Here is a 20,583-nt window from a genome sequence, read left to right as displayed (position 1 = left end):
CTGTTAAACACAACAAATCAGAATTCGGAGTAAGGGACGCCAGCCATCCCTTCTTACACTACCTTTTCACATTCTTTATACATCCCTTGTAGGGCTTCATTTATGTTGTTAACCATGTATAGAATGAGCTGGAAAATTTTAGTAGTAACCGGGAAAACATAGGTAATAATTAACTCTGATCAAATGAGTACAAAACCTGACTTCATATATAGCTTGAAATTGGTGTCCCGGTTTTTCGTGCGCAAAATCTGGCTACCCTATGTATCATAAAATGTTTAAAATTATAGTTAGAATTCTATTGAAAGATGCCTTGAAAGCTAAAACTCACAGAGGCGACCCTTCGCACCTTCCCAACTATGCGGGCAATCCCCAGCGATATAGCTTCGCTCAATGAGCATCAGAGCTCGTAAACCTGTCTAGCAAGCTGGTGAGGCTCAGACGGAAGGGACTGCGAGTGTTTCCAACCTACCATTTTGTTACCAAATAAACGAAATGTTGAAGTATTGACTTTATTTTATAACAAACCAAAGATAAAGAAAGTATACGGTGGAAACAGGGTAAGCCCAGCCTCAGAGCCTCATAATACGCTTCGCCACTACTCAGGGGTTCCGTGAAGCTAAACAGAAAAGTAAAAAATGGAATCTAAGATAATAATCAGATTCTACTGGGCAGTACCATTCACTATCACTTTCTTTGATGCCCCCCCCAAATTTTACATACCAGAGACCAGGGGTGGACTGGCTATGTAAAAAGGGCGCGGGCATACTCTGGGAGGGCGCCGTCTATCCGAGGCTTTCGCTTTTATCGAATATCCTTGTATCCTCCTATTAAAAAGAAGTGCCGGGGGGCTTCCACCGGAAAATTAGTACACAAAAAACAACAAAAGATTAAGTAGCTATTGCAGTTAATCACGATAGAATTATACAAATTCAATATTTTCATAAACAAACAAAGAGACTTTGAGTACTAAATATATTAGGCCTATATAAATCTGCACACTTTAACTGAGACTACAAAAATCACACCAGTTGTTTAAATTCTTCAGCTACATTTGTTAACAGCCTAATTATAACTGAAGATTTGAGTTAAGGTTGGGGCTTATGCTATTTTTCATATTTCTGTCCTTTTAAAGCTGTGTTCATCATAACATTAACTTATTTTTCATCTATTTTTAAAACCGTTGATAAAAAGTATACATGAAACATTTACTACAAATTAACAAAAGTAAATTTAGAATTATATACCTACCTAACGAAAAAAGAAATTCAAAAACAAAACTGGAAAATGAAAGTAAAGTCACTGCTTTATGCTTGAAGAAGCCTTCGCATCTCCCTGCTTTTCTCATACATTTTGCCAATAATAAGATTGTTGTCTATTTTGGTCAGAATGTCTCATTCTGAGTTCATCAAGAACAATGATTCTAGATGTTCATCTGTAAGTCTTGAACGGAGTCTTGTTTTTATGTATCTGAGCTTTGAAAATGCTAGCTCACAGGACGCTTGTGTTGCCGTAATGTAAGGAGATACTTATAAACTTTGAATAAATCTGTGTAGAGTCTTGAGTACATATTGTACTGCAGAATCACATCGAGGGTGCACTTAAAGCAAGAATTGCACTTCACTCCATCACATGTTATAGACCTTAAATCCATAATATCGTCATTCGGCCCCAAATATTCCTCCTCATCCTCCATGAAATCTTCAGAAAACTTGTCCTCTTCAATCAAATCTTCATTCGTACGAACCTCAACAGCTTCTTGATTATTTTCTTGTTTTTCATAAGGGGATTTGAAAACTCTTCCCACATTGATGAAAACGAAAGAAGCTCTTCTTTAGGTTTTCCCTCTTCACAATCAGGAATTAATTCAGTGATTCTTTTCAGTGACAACGAAGCCAGACATAAACCCTTGAACTTGTTAGGATCAAAACACTCTAAATCTAAGTATAAGCTTTGATTTTCAGCAAATCGTTCCTGCATACTGTTAGAAATTTGGTCTAGAACACAGTTGAAAACGGTTACTTAAAATCTGTATTTACTGTCTTCAATTACTTCATCAGAAGCTGATTCCCCTGCCATTTCTTTCTTTTTCTACATCTTACCTCAGGCAATTCTGTTTCTATAATAACTTGTTCTAGACTAGGAACATCTGAAATGAGTCCTTCAATACTATTTGACATTTCTGTTGCAAAGTGTTGTGCTGCTTTGTAGACTTTGTCAAACTGGTCCCTAGCTTCTTTCAACTTATCTTGAGTTGAGGATATCAGGCGCCATGCTTGGACATAGTCTAAGTTTTTTGTTTGCAAGTAGTCTGATAAAGGTGTGGTATAGTGAAAAATCAATAAAAACATCATAGCCACAATGATAGTCTCAAAGGAGCACAACTTTTGAATGAGAGACATTGCATTATGTCTGACTTTGGAATTGAATTCTTGCGAATTGCCGATCACACTTAAAGCTGCTACGAGTTCCACATATACTGGTTTTGATTTTCTTGGTCTGGCATCCTTTGAGTCGGGTGCTAAGTAATGAAAGTGTCCAAATATTTTTACAGCAGCGTTGCTTTTACTTCTCCATCGAGTTATCCCAATAGCCTCAAGACGGACGCTTGGGTTATGTTCCAATACACCTCAAGTCGTTTCTGGGATTCTTCCAAAAATATCTGAATTTCCTGGAGAAGCCCAAAGAAAGATATATAAACACCCAAACTCGGCCAGAGGGCAAGGCCGTTGGCCGAGTAAAGACTGGATCTGGGGGCGGAGCAGTGGGGGTGAGAGGGTTGATATATAAAAATGATCCAAAATGACCGATATTAGAGTCAAATCTATAAATTTCATGGTCCCTAAGATCATTATAATGACATTCCCAAAGCCAAAAACAGAAGAAGCGAGGCCGTAGGCCGAGCAAATACTGGGATTTGGGGCGGACCGTGGGGTTGGTAAGGGTGATATGTAAAAAACGTCCAAAATAACCGATATTAGAGTCAGATCTATATATTTAGGGGTAAATCTAATATCATTAATAGCATTCCCATGCCGAAAACAGAAAGAGCGAGGCCGCAGGCCGAGCAAATACCGGGGTCTGGGGTGGAGCCCTAGCTGGCCAAAGGCTAGCGAATTTATAAAATAATTATGTATATAGCTTTGTTGTTGTTTTTTTTTAATGTGTTAAGAGAGGAAACTGTGCGCCTTCCCGAGGCTAAGACGGGTCTTAGCCCCTCCCGAGGAGGGCGCAAAGCCACTGATGTAAGGAGGGCGCAGCGGCCATCGGGCCGGTACTTGATTATGGCCAGTCCACCCCTGCCAGAGACGCCAGTGGTTAATTAGGTAAGTTCAAACAAATATTTCTTAAATGTATCTTATGTTTTTCGTATAAGTGATTTTAGTAATAATAATCGTGCAGTTCTACTATGGGGATCCATAGTATAAGTAGTAATAGGAGTAGGAGTAGGGGTAGGGGTAGCAGTTGGAGTAAGAACGGGTTAGAAGCCTCGTAGGGGTTAGTTGGGTTCTGTTCTTGATTAAAATGGGCAAATTAAAGACTTCCCCACATTTTTCCTTACATTTTACAATCTGTGGATCCGTATAGTAAACTTATTATTATTAGTAGTAGTAGTACTGCACCTTTATTATTATTATTATTATTATTATTATTATTATTATTATTATTATTATTATTATTATTATTATTATTATTATTATTATTATTATTATTATTATTATTTAGGACGCTGAATGAGTCTGGTTCTTTTGATGTTGGTTTTAGTTGTTTTTCACTCTGGATTTGATTAGAAAAGAAAATTTCTGTTGGCAACTCTGAAATTTAGTACTCTAAAATGAAAAGTGCGATCTGTCTCTGTGGTGCGACGTACTGGTACAAAGCGAAGATTATTGCAAGTCGCAGCAGTAAGTATTAATTTAAAAAACGAGGAAATTACTTGCGAAACTTCCAAGTTATTTTTACAGAACAAACAGCATCTATTGCCATAAATGTTGGAAAATAGATATGCTTACAGTAATAATTGCGGGTGAGCCTTACAATACACGCTCCAGCTTCGCATCGGTAAGTAGGACCGCTTTAAAAATAAAATAGGAGAACAAGGTAGGGTAGAGTCGACTTAGGGAAGTTTAGACCCAGTTTATTAAATTAATAGTGTGTTTCTGCGTAAGGATACCAACTGGAGCGGACATTGTGGAGTTAACTCATTGTTTCATGGTTCGGAGATATTTTGAGCATTACTGCTGAATCGCCGAACCACACAATAATCGGAAAACAATGTAATATTATTTAGTTACTCCCTCAAAATACTAGGTTGTGACCCTGACACCTAGTAGTGGTTATTGTTCGAAATACAGTGTGGATCTGTGGCATAAAAACTACTGCATAAAACATTAACCAACTTGTGCTAGGTAACCACTCAAAACCGATCGAGAATAGGAGCGCAGCAGGGAAGCCCCAGCTGTAGCGGGAAGTGCATCCGTAGGGAGCAGGCGCGTCTACGGCAGTGGGTATATGCATAACCGAGATAGTAGAAAATCACTTTATATGTCATAAAATGCATGGCCTACGTGTTGCACAGCTTTTGATTAGATTAGATTAGGTTTGATTAGATGTTCCTCTTCTTTTCTGTAGTTTCGTTTCTACATATACGATAAACTGTTCGCCTCTTTAGTAGACTGTGCCTTTCACACAATTTTAGCAAGTGACACTCCTTATTTTTGTACAACTCGATACAATCTTGTCATTTACGCATCATTTCCACAGTGCCTTTCCGATAAAGGATCTATCACCGACAAGAATTTCAAAGTTAGACTAGTGTCGTAGAATACTACTGTATATGATGGGACTTTGAAGCAATAGTTGAAATTGAAATGTGAAGCGTTTTAAAGTCATAGTAAAAATAAAGGTTATAGTTAAGGAGCCGTACTTCCCATTTAGGGAAGGACGAGAAACGCCATACTTTCAGGAATTATTCAATGACTATCTAGGATGTTAAAAAGTAGGTAATAGACTGAGTTCTTGCCCTTGTACTTAGGGTGTTTAGGTAGTGCAACAGTAAGATGTATCCTCGTCAGGGTTTGAAAAAACCCGGGTATTTTTGAAAAAACCCAACCCACCTGGGCCCATGTGGGTTTTTTCGGGTATTTTCGGGTTTTATTGGGTTTTTTCGGGTTTAATTGGGTTTTTTCGAAATATTTCAATCTCTTTGGGGTAAAAATGTTAAAATAAGATTTACATTTTATGAGTGTCATTGTCACAACTTGCAACAACTTTCTATTCACTGCTGTTTTGAAAAAATTGCCGCCATTTTGAAATTTTATATTTGATCACCGAAAAAATCTATACAGCAACTCTAGAAGGTCTTGTGCTTCTACCCTCAAAATATCAACTTAAAAAGTTTGAAAATTGCACCTTGTAGCATGGATACCCGCTATTTTGAAAAATGGCCGCCATTTTGAAATTTTACGCCGCCAAAATATATACAGTTAATTTAGTTTCTCGTGCTTCTACTTTGAAAATTTCAATTTGAAAGACCTAAAATTGTGCTTTGTAGCGTGGATATCAGCAGCGGCGCAAATTTGTCTTCAACATTCGGGGGACGGGTAAGACGGTATATATATATATATATATATATATATATATATATATATGCGATGTACAAAATATTTATGAAGGAGAAAAACAATGCTGGGGAGGATTACCTATTTCGGTCCCGGCGTCCTCCACAGGGGACATAAAATATGACGACATTATTATTGCTTTATAACTTTAAAATCCGATTGGCAACATTGAAAACTGTTTACAAGGGATGATCCAAATATGATCATTCCCTGTAAACAGTTTTGAATGTTGCCAGTCTGATTTTAAAGTTGTCAAGTAATAATAATATCGTCATATTTTATGTCCCCTGTGTGGGACTCAGGGACAACATGGGTAGGGGAGCAGAGTTGTCTTCAACATTGGGAGACGGTCAGATTTGAGGCTTATTCTGGGAGGTATTAATTTCATCTCACTTTCCTTTGTGACAGTTGGACACAAATCATCACATTTCTTCCTAAAAGACACATTTCCAATCGGATTATTGAGGAGGACAGTTTCAAGATTGTAAGAGATATGTCCCCATCATCCTCCCGGGATTTTCGCCAGTGGATATCAGCTATTTTTTTTAAACGCGCCATTTTGTAATTTTACGTTGGTATGCTTCCAAAATCTAAACAGAAAATTTAGAGTGTCTCTGGTTTGTATCCTGAAAATGTAAAAGACCGAAAGTTGAACACTGTGTGGTAAAGGCAGACAAACGAACAAATGTAGATCGAGTCATCCTAGGAGCCTCAGTGACGTTCGCCAAATATGAATACCAAATAGCTATACTAATTTAAAACAAAGACATAATTCATCAAAAAGTCTTAAATATTTTTCAACGTAAAATAAATGGTCTTATTGTTGAAGTTCACTTTCGATGCTTTGTGCATTCAATTACGGAAATTACCCGAGCACTTGTTGCAAGACCGTTCTTTTCTGAAAATTAATTTAAAACAATTAACAAAGATAGGCCTATAATTCATATTTTATAAAGTAAATGTTTCAAAATGTCTAAAATGAAATGAAATATCCTCCAGCGTAAAATAAATAGTTTTATTGTTGAAGTATTCACTTTCGATGCTTTGTGGGTTCAATTGCGGGAATTTCGCGAACACTTTTTTCACGATGGGTTTTCCCTCAAAATGCAGCTTGCTTTACTGTACATCGAAACTTCCATTAATACTGAAGTTTGACTGCAGCACTTAAAATAGTAAGCTTTACGTAGTCTTCGGAGCTCCGAGCATTAAGCTTCTTAATTTTGACAAGAATTTTTACGTTATTGCTAGTGTTGATTCCACAGAATACTTATTTGAAGGCTAGCAACAAATGACTGAACTTAACTGTTGTTGTTGGAAAACCAAATTTTACTGAATACTTTTGTTACCATCAAAGGTAAGAAACAATACTAACAGTTTTACTAATGTATTTACATATTTACTGTTAGTATCGGCACCTATGACCTTAAACCCGTCAACGTATGAGGGATAACGTCCCTCGGGGTACCGAGTCAGGAAACATACTATTCATGGAAAGTATTTTCTAAAATATACAATCGCTTACTTTACTTCAAATAGGCTATAAACATAATCCACACATTAATTTGTTCTACAATTATCTCAAGCTAAGGTGATTTATTTATTTATTCATTCATTCAGTGCATTTAGAGCTTTATAAAGGTCTTATGTTGAATATTGTTGTCTATCTTAACATGAAAGCATATAATTCGCCCAAAGAAAGTTTAAAATCTGATAAAAATAACTTTCAATGCGATCACCTTAGTTGTACCAATAATACACTAACAAAAAAGTCAAAAACCCAGGTGGGTTTTAAGATGGGTTTTTTCAGGTGGGTCCAACCCGAAAAAACCCGGTGGGTTTCTTCGGGCTGGGTCCACTTAGGCAAACCCTGATCCTCGTGCATGGGAGATGAGAAGTAGCTGTTCTTAACTATTACCAAAATAAAACTGGGAGAAGGCGGTTTCGGCCTCTAATCAGAGTTACTTTGCACCGGTCCAAAATAATCCCTTAGATAGGAAATTATTACTACTGGTACCTCATGCATTCTAATTTTAGCTACATTTCCTATTTAGATAGATACTGAAATGGATTTCTTGTTTAAAATTAAATTACGAGCAATGGCGAATCCAGAAAAATAGTTTGAGAGGAGCTTCACTCAGAAAGTCTTAGCTTAAAAAAAAAAAAAAAAATCAGGCTTTTTGAGGCCTTGAAGCTTTTATATTTCAATAAGTATGGTCATACTAAACGTTTACTAATGCACTTGCATGAATATTTTTCTTATATATTGGGCTATTGTATTTTTAAAATACGTGTTCTAAATCATTACGTTTGTAATTCCTTACATCTGATGCAAAGTGTCTTATGGTATTTTAAAAATAGGTCCACCTTTATAAAATTACTACATATACCCTATTTTTTGGAGGAAATGTGCTCTTAGTATTTTGAAGAATGGTATTAGCGACAATGCAATCTTCGGTGCAGTCTTATTTTAGGAGGGCATAAATATGAAGCCTATAAACACAACGTTTTCTGTGGAAACTTGTGCTCTGTTTACAAGTTACGGTGAACCAGTTTCAAAAAGTGAAATTTAGATAAACTTTGCAATGCTGGCTCCAGTTGGTAACCTTATGGAGACACGAGAAATTACACTCGATTACCCTAAGTTAACCGACGTTACTTATTGAAGCAGCTTCAGCATGTATTGTAAAGTTTACCCGTGAATTCATCTGAATTGTGTTTTATATGAATATTTTGTTGCTTATAATTTCAGTGACTATTTGTTCTGCCACCTTCATTAGAGCATTTAAAAAACGTTATGTAGTTTCATTTGCCATAACACTAGAATGGAATATTAAATACATACATTGGTTGGTTGGATTGGGATAAAAGTGCCACTTTCAGCACCGAGGCTAAGTATCTACAGTTTAAGGTGGTATCCGAACAACAGTAATGGATTGAAATTACCGTGATCTCATATCGGGGATCGAACACGGACCTCGTATACCAAAGATACGTGCACTAGCTACTAGACGGGAGATCTGCCTATGTTACTCTTCTGCGGTGATCGCGTACCGCGTTCTTCTCAGGAACTCACTCACATTATCCATACATTGATTTCTGGACGTATATTCTTTATTTGAGAGATAATAATAATAAGCCAAGAAGTCAACAGAACATCAATTAGATAGTTCCTAAAAATCATGAATCCATACAAAAGACACTTAAATGAATTTATTCGATTTGAACGGAGCAGAAGATAGGGTCAATGTGAATTTAAACCTCAGTGATTTCAGGATACGAGACTATTAGAGATACAATTGAGCTTATTAGCGATACATCTAGTTACTGACGCTATAAGATATGTATCGGCAAGTCTTTAGTTCAGGCAGTGACCTAAAAAAAATGATTCCTTGGAACAGTTTCTTCAATATTCCAGACCCGGGTTCGATTCCCGGCGGGAGCTCATGTGGTTCGGATTCCGCGTCTCATATGGCCTCGCTGCTGAACGGGACGTTAAACTCAAATTCAACTATTCAATATTCCGAGGAACCATTTCCTCAAGAATCGAATCAACTAGAAATCGTGATGGCTTTTGATGGAGTTCTTTCGGTAATACAAGATAAAATGTAATTTTTATAAAATTTTGCTTTTCTCTGAAGTCGTCTTCAGTAACATTCATCTTAACTGCACAAGTTTACTTGTATAATCATCTTCGGTAAAGGTTTTCCTAGAAAATATGTTGTCATACGAAAAACGATGGAAGGTAGAGCGTCGCTTTTAATTCCCGCACTTCTTCACTAACAGAATTCTGTACTATATCTACAGTACTTATATCTGTTATGTTCCTCGTAAATATGATCGCCTCTCTTCACAGCGTAATGAGTATTTCTTGCCAACAGAAAAAATAGTTGTAACTCTTCTTCATTGGACTCGTTGTCTGAGCACTTAAAAGATCTTATTTGTACGTATGTAGATTTATATTTCCATGTGAAGTATTTAGATGATTACACTCATAACTTTCTTGTGAATCTTTCAGGAAAGTCTCTATCGCAGTATCCAATTATATAAGTAAGCAAGTGCAACGAAGAGGAAGGTTACAAAAGAAGGTTTCAGCGAAAGCCAAAATTATATATATATATAAGAAAAACTAAGCTTTTCATCTGGATACAATGGCGAGTACCTATCTTTTGTTTATAGTTAACACTTATAAGGCACTTCCTAATGACAAAATTTCAATAGAAACAAAAGAAAGCGTATTCCAGAGCTTCAAGCGTTCAGCGTTGATTAAACTTCCATCACAAGCTGATGAGAAAACTTTAAATATATGTACTGTAATATAAAAAGTAGAAAGGTTTGTGTCAGCAAGATTAGATTATTGCTAGATTTCGAATGGAGTAAAACAAGAAAAATTATTAGTAACAAGTACAGTTTATTACTGGTTTGGTCCAATCTATCGAAGGAATTTTCATAGTCCATTAAAGAGATGTTGCTGTAAAGGCCAGGGTTTGAAAAAACCCGGGCTTTTTTGAAAAAGCCCAACCCACCTGGTCCCATATGGGTTTTTTCGGGTTTAATTGGGTTTTTTCGGGTTTAATTGGGTTTTTTCGAAATATTTCAATGTCTTTGGGGTAAAAGTGTTAAAATGTGATTTATATTTCAAGATTATCATTGTCACAACTTGCAACAATTTTCTACTCACTGTCGTTTTGAAAAAAGGGCCGTCATTTTGAAATTTTACATTCGATCGTCGAGAAAATCTATACAGCAAATTTAGCATATCTTGTGCTTCCTGCGCAGCGTAGATACTCGCTGTTTTGAAAAAATGGCCGCCATTTTGACATTTTACGTTGGTATGCCGCCAAAATCTATACAGGAAATTTAGTGTGTCTCGTGCATGTACTCTGAAAATTTTAACTTAAAAGGCCGAAAGTTGTACCTTGTAGTGTGTGTGTTAGAGGCAGACAAACGAATTGAGTTGATTTTAAGTTTAACGTCCCTTTCAGCAGCGAGGCTATATGAGACGGGACCTACTGATTAAAGTGGAATCCGAACCACATGAGCTCCCTCCGGGAAGCAAACCCAGGTCACTCACGCCGAAGACGCGTACACTAACCGCTTAGTCATGAAGGACCTCGGCAGACAAATGAACAAATGTAGATCAAGTCATCCAGAAGCCTGACTGACGGTCGCCAAATATGAATACCAAAAGTGGTCTATTAATTTAAAACAAAGATACAATTCATGCTGTATGAAATAAATGTTTCAAAATGTCTTACACGAAATTAACATCTTCCAGCGTAAATAAACCTGCCATATTTTCTCCATGAGAATACGGGACACCTCAGATCCCCCCCTCTCAACTTTCCAACACAATGAATTGAACTATAGTCTGGTTATGAACAAAAGTGTAATAGGTCGCGGTGGCTCAGTGGTAGAGCGTTCAGCTCTGGTACATGGGGTCCCTAGTTCGATCCCAGCTCGCGCCAAGTGAGCTTTGTGGTGGACAAACACCTTGTGCGTGGATTTTCTCGGGATTCTCACGTTTCCTCCCACTTTCTTCATTCCGTCATTTCATTCATTTCTCATCATCACCGTCACCTTGAGCATAGCAGGCATAATCGTGAGACTAAAAGTAAAAGATTTAATTTTTTTTTTTTTCAAGAATATAATAGGCGAAAGTTTACTAAGCAGCAGCTGCTTTTCTCTCTTCGTACCCTGCAATTAATTGTACAGACTGAAGATGCCTAAAAACTTAAGATGTGCTATAAAAATGCTTTACAGGAAAACAATATGCAAATTATTTAAATCAGTGGTACAATCTACCTTCAATATTCTTCGCGCGTTTAGCAATATTTATTTACATGGATGTATTTGCCAAAATTACGTTCGTCAGTTTAATCTGATGAAAAGCTGATTTTTCTCCCTGTGTCGTGTGTAATTGTCAGGACCAGATTTACATTTTTCTAAGACCTGGACCAAAGCACAATTCTGTACCCCTAGCCTCTGAAAAAGATTATAATTCTTAACTTGTCTAATGTGTTGCTGGAGAACAGGTCAGCCATCTCCCCTGTGTTTGTAAATGTAGAAACACTCAAAGCCATTTTTTTTTTTTAAATGTTCCAGAGAGTATCCGAGTTTTCATCAAGTTCAATGGAAAAAGTAGCATTGCAAATTCCACTCGCTATCAAGTCGAACAGGGTGGTGTAATAACTTCCTCGAAACTGCTACATGCAACAGCGTACTGTTCATTCACTAATTACAGGATTCCCAGCCAATGTCAGAATTTTTTGTTTTTCACTTTTCGAATAAGCTGATATTGATAGCAGAAATGTAACGGAGTTAAAATACGGACATTTCCCTGTCCCGACTAAATTTACGGGGACGCGGGACACTCGGGGCCCAAAAACGGGACTGTCCCGTTTTTTCACGGGACGTATGGCAGGCTTAAGCATAAAGTAAATAGTTTTATTGTTAAAGTATTCATTTCCGATCCTTCTGCGTTTAATTCGGGAATTTCCCGTGCACTTCTTTCACGGCGTGTACATCAAAACTTCCACTAGTACGGAAATTTGAACTCAGCACTTGAAATAGTAAGCGTTACATAGTCTTCGGAACCCTGAGCATTAAGCTTCTCAAATTTGACAAGAATTTTTACGCTATTGCTGGTGTTGATTCTACAGAATGCTTATTTAAGGAGTAGCAACAAAAGACTGAACTAAACTGTTACTGTTCAACCAGATTTTAGTTGAAAAAACTTGTGTTTTACAGCAAAGGTAAGAAATAATACTAATAGTTTTACTAATGTATTTACATATGTACTATTAGTACTGGTCGATGAGCACACTATTCACGGAAAATATTTTCTACAGTACAAAATTGCTTATTTTACTTCAAAAGGCTATAAGCATAATCCATACATTAAATTGTTGTATAACTATCTCAAGCTAAGGTTTTTTTTTTTTTTTTTTTTTTTATATATATAATTCATTTAGTGCATTCAGAGCTTTATAAAGGTCTTATGTTGAATGTTCTTGTATACCTTAACGTGAAAGCCTCTAACTCGCCCAAGGAAAGCCTAAAATCTGATAAAAATCACTTACAATGTGATCACCTTAGTTGTACAATCCGCGGCAAAAAAACCTGCAACATGAGCATATAAGTTTATTGTGAAATGACGAAGTCTTTTGCTCCAAAATAAGTGTGCACGGAAGGAGCCCGAGGTTTATCCTGGCGTGATTCGTTCCACTTAGACGTTATGTTCATTTCCTGTGCTGTTAGGCGTAGTTTTACAATAAACTTACATCCTCATGTTGCAGGTTTTTTGCCGCGGATTGTACCAATAATATACTAACAAATAGGTCAAAAACCCAGGTGGGTTTTTTCAGGTGGGTCCAACCCGAAAAAACCCATCGGGTTTTTTCGGGCTAGGCCCACTTGGGCAAACCCTGGTGAAGGCACAATTAGGGAACAATTAATTTTTGAATTAGTAACGTAAAAATCGCCAAATAAAGAGACATCTAAATTTTGTGTGACTTCATTATTTTTTTTAATTATTATTAATAGATATAATAACAAATAAAACAAATTTTATTTAAAGGTGAAACACAGTTTAAAGAAAAATCAAACATCATTATTCTAAAACATCTTTAGTATGCATACAGTCCTTAAGTACGAATAAGTCTCTGTCTTTAGCATTCATCAGCTGCATTACGCAACATATCAACAGGGAATTCCGCTGCCCCTTTTCTAATTACTTCAAAATTCAACGAGATAACACTTCAAAATTACAATATTTAAGCGCGATTGTTTTGAAAGTCGTTTTCTGAAGCACAAATCACAGTTTATAGTTCAGAGGGTTAATGTCCGGACTATCAGAGGTGGAAATGAAGTCAGTACTGGGTTGTCAAAACCTTATATGTGGATGCTGAATCTTGTTAAAAGACCCAGTTTTGATTGTGGAAAATTTTGTTGTGATTCTTAACCAATCCCACAACAAAATTTTCTCCTGGTCACTTGGGTTAATATTTTTAATTCTTTCTCACAATCATAAAGCTCCGTTCTAACTCACACTTCACCACATGGTGATTAAAGCAGTATGGTGGCTCTTCTTGACCCTTAGAGGTTTATTGCCAACTTGTCTTGAACTTCTGACGTATACCTTGCCATTTTGAGTATTGAAGTCCATCTCAATACTGAAAACCATTTTATCAAAGAAGAGCTTTTCTCGAAATCCAGTGCTACGTAATGCGCAAGTATGCCCTTTCTTTTATAAATCTTTGGCCCTTTAGTACACTTTTGAGGAGGTGCCTTTTGCGTCGTTTGTAAGCATGTAGTCTCAGGTTACTAGTTAACATGCGAGACATACATATTCTCGATATTCTCAATTCAGGGACCATCATTAAGGTTAGCTGCGTACAACATGGGTGTTTATTGCTTTGACTAATTCTGGAGTCTGTGTGGTGCGTGGTCTTTCTTGCCTAGGGTCTTTCATAGTTCCAGTCTCAGTAAGGCTCTGGAAAATGCGATATACGAAGCTCTTGGAAATTCTGAAAGTGAAAACATCTCACCTGCTAACTTGTCTACGTTATTGATACTATGATAGGTACACGATTTTTGTAATCGCCCCATTCGATTGTAAAGACTATAAGAAACGACTTCTAATTTCATTGGATTAATTAGCATGACTGATAATTCACATCACACCTCATGATTATGGCTAGCCTTTGTCAACAGATGTTCGTCGAATCAAAAGTTTTGACAGTTTTCATCAGAGTGGATTGATTTAAATCAAATTCCGAAATAAATTAATTTAAAGTGAAAATAAGTAAAATCGAGCCTCTGTTGTGTTATTTCAATTATGGAAGATAATCATAATACAATAAGATGCAAATGTATGTACAGCACAGAATGATAACGAGTGCTTCATGCATAGGATGATTAGGAAAAATCCCGTTTTGAACGGGTAACGGAGGAATTATGCTTTCTTATCTTCGTAACATAAGGTTTTTAAATCGTTAACTATTCCAACGAGAAAATCACCATGGATATTTAAGACGAAAATTCTTTCGTGTGCGCGTCTGTTTGTTTGTTCCCAGACAATAGGGGCGTATTTATAAAGGGGTCCGATTCCCTCTCCGAAACTTAAATCTTTTTTAGATTTTATAACTTTAGGCGAAATTTGCGTATTTTATATTTATTTCGTGCCGCAAGCTAGTTCCAATTTTTTTTTTATTTATTTTTTTTTATGTATGCCCCTGCCAAATATGAGTAACTTTTGTGAAAAAAAAGTATCATGTTGATAAACGTCGCCGTACTTTTTCCTTAGTACTTAAGAAACATTATTTGGGATTATAGATGGAAAATAGCCTGCTTTTTTGAATTGATGTTTTTTTCCACATGAAAGCCGGCTTTATAGGGAAAAAACGGAAATTTTGTCTTTTTTCATTTTCATGATTTTACTATCGAAATAGCTTTTTTATTGTATACTCTATAGTTAAACAAGGTTTCATGACCTAAATGCCATATTTCCCTCTAGAATTCACCATCATGATGGATGGAGCACATGTTTTATGAATTAAACATTAAGTACGTAGTATTTGAGAGCAATTTTAGAGGCTATATAACTTTATTTTAACTTCTGAGTTATCCGACATTTTTTTCTTCTTTAGATTATTTCATTTTTAGTTATACGTGTTTCATTTCTTAGAGCTTAGTATTCTAGTTTCTAGCACATAATTAAATTTATGTTTTTCATTATATCATCAGAGCATACTTTCATATTTCTGTTATACTGTAGCTGTGTAATGATGAAGCAATAATCTTCCGGATGCAACCTTGAATACCATTTTGTACAAATAATCAGTACGGATTTCGAAAAGTGTTTTGGGAGGGTTTTTTTTTTTTTTTTTCTTATTAATGGTTAGTTTTTTTCTAAAGATGCCTGATTTTCATTTGAGGGCATCTTGAAGTTTATGAGTAAAGACATAACTAAAATTTCGTTTGTTTTAGGAATTCCGTAATTTCGGAGAACAGGCTTCAGTCCGAAAGGCATACCCACCCTAACCCCTTTCGCAAATCCGTCATTGCTGGTACTTAGTAATAACAACAATTTAAAACATAAGAAATGAATTGAGCCAGGAATCACAGTACACGCACTATCTCTACATTCAGGGGTGCCCATCCCCCCCAAAGCTCATGGCGCATTCCCCCCCCAAACTAATAATCTCTTCCCTCCTCAAAACTCAAGTCCTCTAAAAACAATTGCCCAGTGTAGCAGTAGTTTTTATAGTACTAGTAACTGTTTTTTTGTTGTTTTTATTTCCTGTAGTAGTATTATAGAATGCTTGTAGTAGTAGTAGGGGCAGTAGTAATTATAAAAATGGCATTACTTTTATTAGTAGTCTTGGTAGTGTACAATACTAAATATGTTCTGAAGGATATAAAAACTTCTACACACTATGTATGGCACAGGTATTCTTTTTTTACAATTAGTAGTATTATTTTTTTCTTTACAAAATATTGATATACATGAAAAGTACATGAAAAGTAAGATGCAAGTTACAAGTTATTGAGTTTGATACCAAAAGAAAATGTTATCCTCGAAATTAGCCTACAAAAAGAAGTGATATCCAACAAAAAACATTCCTGTAAAAGAGCCAAGTACGAGTGGCCTTAAAAAGAATTGAAATCACAAAAATAGGCGCCAAGTTCTGGTGGACAACAGTTACAAACACTCACTGGCTCACTTCAAATAGATTTGAAACTTGACCGTTGTCTGTATGGTTACCACTAGCTCACAATTATGTCAAACTACTTTATAATTTTCAACAGACAACATAGGCAAGTTTCAAATATAAATTTGAAAGTGATTCCTTGAGTGTTTGTAACTGTTGTTCACCAGAACTTGGCGCCATCCTTTCATATAGCAACTTGCTCGGTACTTTATTCATAGAGTTTCTAAGCAGGGGGTAGGGGAATTCATTCTCGAGATTAAAAAAAAAATCGCATCGTGTTCCAATGTTATTCTGACGACAGCAAAATTACTTATTCGACATTAGAGTAAAATTCTTCCCCAATTTTTTTTTATCCCCCCCAATTTTTTTCTCGATGGCACAACTTGCGCCATTAATCCCTCCTGTGGGGCGGCCCTTCTCTCTTAAAACGAACCAACCTTTCCTTTCATACGGCTACTTGCGCGGTACTTCATTCATCGAGTATCGAAGGAGGGGGTACGGGGGTTCACCCCGGAAAATTTTTGAAAATTAGCTTCTCAGAATCGTGTTTTAATGCTATTTCGAAAGTAAAATTGCTAGTTCGAAAGTAGAGTAAAATCCCCCCCAAAATTTTTCTCAATGGCGCAGCTTGCGCCATACATCCCCCCTGTGGGCGGCCCTGTCTACATTCACAGATGGAATTAAGAACTTTTGTCGGAATGGTCGAATGCAGGACTGAATCCCGGATTTCCCAATAGAAGCGAAAAAGCTAACCACTCACTCATGCTCGTTGTGCTTGACTTAAATGTATTTTGTGTGTGTGTGTGTGTATGTATGTATATATGTATGTATGTATGTATGTATATATGTATGTATTTATGTATATATGTATGTATGTATGTATGTATGTATGTATGTGTATATGATGTATATGGAACATTACACCAAGGAGGAAGTGCGCGGTGTCATTAGTTTTTTCTGGGCCAAGGGAACAAAACCATGTGATATTCATCGAGAATTGGTGCAGGTCTACGGAGATAGTGTTATGTCGCTGAAACAAGTGTACGTGTGGTGTAACGCATTTGCAAGTGGTAGGAATACTGTCACAGATGATGGCAGAAGTGGCAAACCATCAACGTCCATCACCGACACGAATGTGGCTGTCGTCGATGCCATGATTCGTGAAGACAGAAGAGTGCGGTTGCAGGACATTGCCAATGAATTGAATATCTCTTATGGTTCCGTAAGCGGTATCGTCCATGACCAACTGGACTCCTTGGTGTAATGTTTCAGTCGTTGCGCCATCTTTGAGTTGCTCTCAGCACCAGACGGGTGGACATAGAATGTTGTACAAGCCGTCACACTTCTATTACCAGATTACCTGTAACATGGAAAAGAATTAATTAGCTACACACAATACTATGGGTTTGACAGGCAATTTCATCTTACTTTTTTATTTATCCTTGTATGTATGTATGTATGTATGTATGTATGTATGTATGTGAAAGTTTCGTAATGACATGTTGAATTCTTGTAAAAAATTCAGAAATCTTCAGGATTGGGTAAACCGTCATGGTGGTTATATATTCCAGAGCCTTGGAAACCAAACGCTCATATGAACAGTATTACGCATATGATCCATGAACAGACAATTCAGTACTTTCCTGACTCTAAACAAGCTTAAGGAATAGTCAGTGCATTAGAGAATTTTGGACTTTACCGATTTTGCAGGTCCGAAGCACCTGATAGGTGGTAACAGATTATTACGTATGTAATAAATGAATAGAAAATACATTTTCAACATTTCTGTTCCATTTCAAGTAAGTTTCTGTAGGGGTAGCAATAGCGGAAGCAAGAGGTGCATTAACAAATTAGGTGATTTTTGAGCGTCCCATAAAAAAGATTGCTTTTTTTTTTTTTTTTTTTTTTTGAGTCTTTTAAAGTAATACCTTGAATTGTAATAAAACAATGATTATTTTTCATTGTTACTCTAGTACGAATATTTATGAAAGTCTCAGAAGTCAGACAATAAACTTATAGGCTATAACAGCTTGACGAGGGAATGATATTTATTTATTTATTTAACAGTTACCAGATGCAGCTCAGAGGCTATTTTATACTGGATATCTAACAACAACATGGAAAAGATTTGGGAAAGGTATCGGCCAGGGCCTGTTTTAGTAGGTACCATCCCGGCATTTGCCTGGTAGGGCTGAGGGAAACACTGGAAAACCCATCAGGATGGTCGGTAGCGGGAATCGAACCCATGACTTCCCAAATGCGAAGCCAACGTTGTACAGTCAGCAGTAAAAAAAGACCTGCATCATTAGCATGTGAGTTTATTGTGAAACGACGAAGTCTTTTCCTCCAAAATAAGTATGCAGGGGAGGACACCAAGGTTTCTCTGGAGTGATTGATGCCACTTAGATATATGTTGATTCCCTGCGCTGTTAGGCTTAGTTTCACAATAAACTTGCATGCTCATGTTGCAGGTTTTTTGCTGCGGACTGTACCACTTGAGCCACTTGATATACGTAATGAGGAAAGAGAAAAACATGTTATTTTTGAGAAGGCTACGGTGTCGAAACTTAAATTTGTTTTGTGCGTTTGTTCAGTAAATATATTATCTTCCCGATGCGTTATTTGTTTGAACTCACACACATAGAACAATAAATTTTGTATGTCATATAACAGTTTTTCCTTGTTTTTGTATTTTTAATTCACAATAAAAAATATTACTTATAATGCATATGAAAATTAAAACTTAACTGCAACTTACTATATGGGTGATTCCACGAAAAAGGGAAATTTTCTGTCACGAGCATTTCTTCAAACTACTACTAGAAAAAATTACCTCATTTTAATTTTGTTTGGTAGTAACCGTCACAAAGTAGGTATGCCATGTATAACAGTTTGCAAATATAACACGAAACATACATAAAAAATTAATTATTACCCAGATTTCTCAACACCGTGGGCTGTCACAGACTACAGTTGATTGATTTTAATCAATAAATTACAACTGAAGTCGCAAATCAAACATCATTTAATGGTAATTAAATAGAAGAGAACACTTCAATGTTTCGGTTTTATGGAAAGTAAACCTTTATAACGATTATTTTCGAAAGCTTGACTATGCGTCGTTTCTGTCACCTCTATTTGGTCTCAACTCCATGGCATGAAAAAAAAAAAATTGTCATTGCTCTCAACAGATAGCATGGTCGTCCACATTAGCAACACCCACAAGAAGACAAGTCAGACGTGTTTGACTGAAGAACAGAAAAAGTTGTGTGCATGTGTTAAAAGCTATAGGAAAAATATTTTTGTGTGTGGAAAGCAGGTGCGTATATTAATTGATTCTCAACACCATGGTATTTATTACTGAATGTATTTGTATGGTATATACCTTCTTTCCCTTGAGAAACCTACGCCTTAAAGTAGAAAATTCGTACACAATTACTCACATATACTGGTTAAAAAGTGGGCCGGTAAAGATAATTTATATTCAATTTTCTCAACTCCATGGTGCTCAACTCCATGTCCATCTGAAAACTAAGGAATCCACGGAGTTGAGACAAGTTCACGGAGTTGATAATTCTATAGTGTTTGTTATGCACATGCTCTTCCAAATATTTGTTTTTTTCAACATATTGATAGAAATAAACTCGTTCATGGTCTAGTGACTAGTACGCTCGCCTTTCGTGCGTGGTTCTGGGTTTGTTTCCCAGTGGAACCTCAAAAATTAATGGTGTTTACTTCGCACAGTGAGGCAATTGAAAAACTCATTTGAGTAGAGATGTACTGAAACCTGATCGCGCAGACCATCACAACGGCCGTAGGAGCCGACACCCTGACTACGTGTCATTCACACTCAAAGGCCGGCTGGTGGGTCCTAGCCCATTTAAGGAGTGTTTCGCTGAAGTTCAGATTTGGGGCTATCAGGTAGCCGAAGGTAAAACTTCAGTCAAGTCAAGATGGTGTCTGTTTTTAACCTATTGACGTCTCAATCTATAAGTGTTATGCGCACCAACAAAAAGCTTTTAAAGAAGCAATAAGAAAAATATTTTTGCGCATGGAAAGCAGGTGTGTATATTAATTGATATTGGTTTATTTCCTCTCTTGATTGATTGATTGTTATATTAGTTCCTAAGTGAAGTCGTGACCCGACTACGGCAGGTCTCATAGTTTTGGAGCTATGGACCTTTGAAGTTCATTTCTTTCATCTTTTCGGCAGCCTATAACTCCGAAAGGAAGCATTTGTGCACCCAGGTTGT

The 20,583-nt window shown here is 36.6% G+C and overlaps 2 protein-coding genes across 4 annotated transcripts in view; both read left to right on the top strand.

Annotated features, from left to right (window-relative positions):
- Nucleotides 1-3,756: 3,756 nt before the first annotated feature.
- Polr3F (RNA polymerase III subunit F) overlaps nt 3,757-20,583 on the top strand; it is a 42,375-nt gene continuing 25,548 nt past the window's right edge. The window contains exons 1-2 of one of the 3 annotated variants that reach the window (XM_081730875.1): nt 3,763-3,902; nt 9,634-9,769. The gene's annotated coding sequence lies outside the window, so the exon portion shown is untranslated. Of the gene's footprint in view, nt 3,903-3,936; nt 4,060-9,633; nt 9,770-20,583 lie in introns of those variants that run through there. The other 2 variants (XM_081730874.1, XM_081730876.1) reach the window with 2 other exon arrangements.
- On the top strand, nt 17,235-17,594 carry LOC145665225 (protein GVQW3-like). Its single transcript, XM_081732512.1, has one exon. The coding sequence runs from the start codon at nt 17,235-17,237 to the stop codon at nt 17,592-17,594; it is 360 nt and encodes a 119-aa protein (XP_081588638.1).

The sequence above is a fragment of the Thermobia domestica genome, chromosome 11 (genome assembly GCF_964235325.1).
Source record: "Thermobia domestica chromosome 11, izTheDome1.hap1.1, whole genome shotgun sequence".
Classification (NCBI taxonomy): domain Eukaryota; kingdom Metazoa; phylum Arthropoda; class Insecta; order Zygentoma; family Lepismatidae; genus Thermobia; species Thermobia domestica.
Note: the sequence above shows the minus strand (reverse complement) of the source record. Positions and strands in the feature narration are given on the sequence as shown.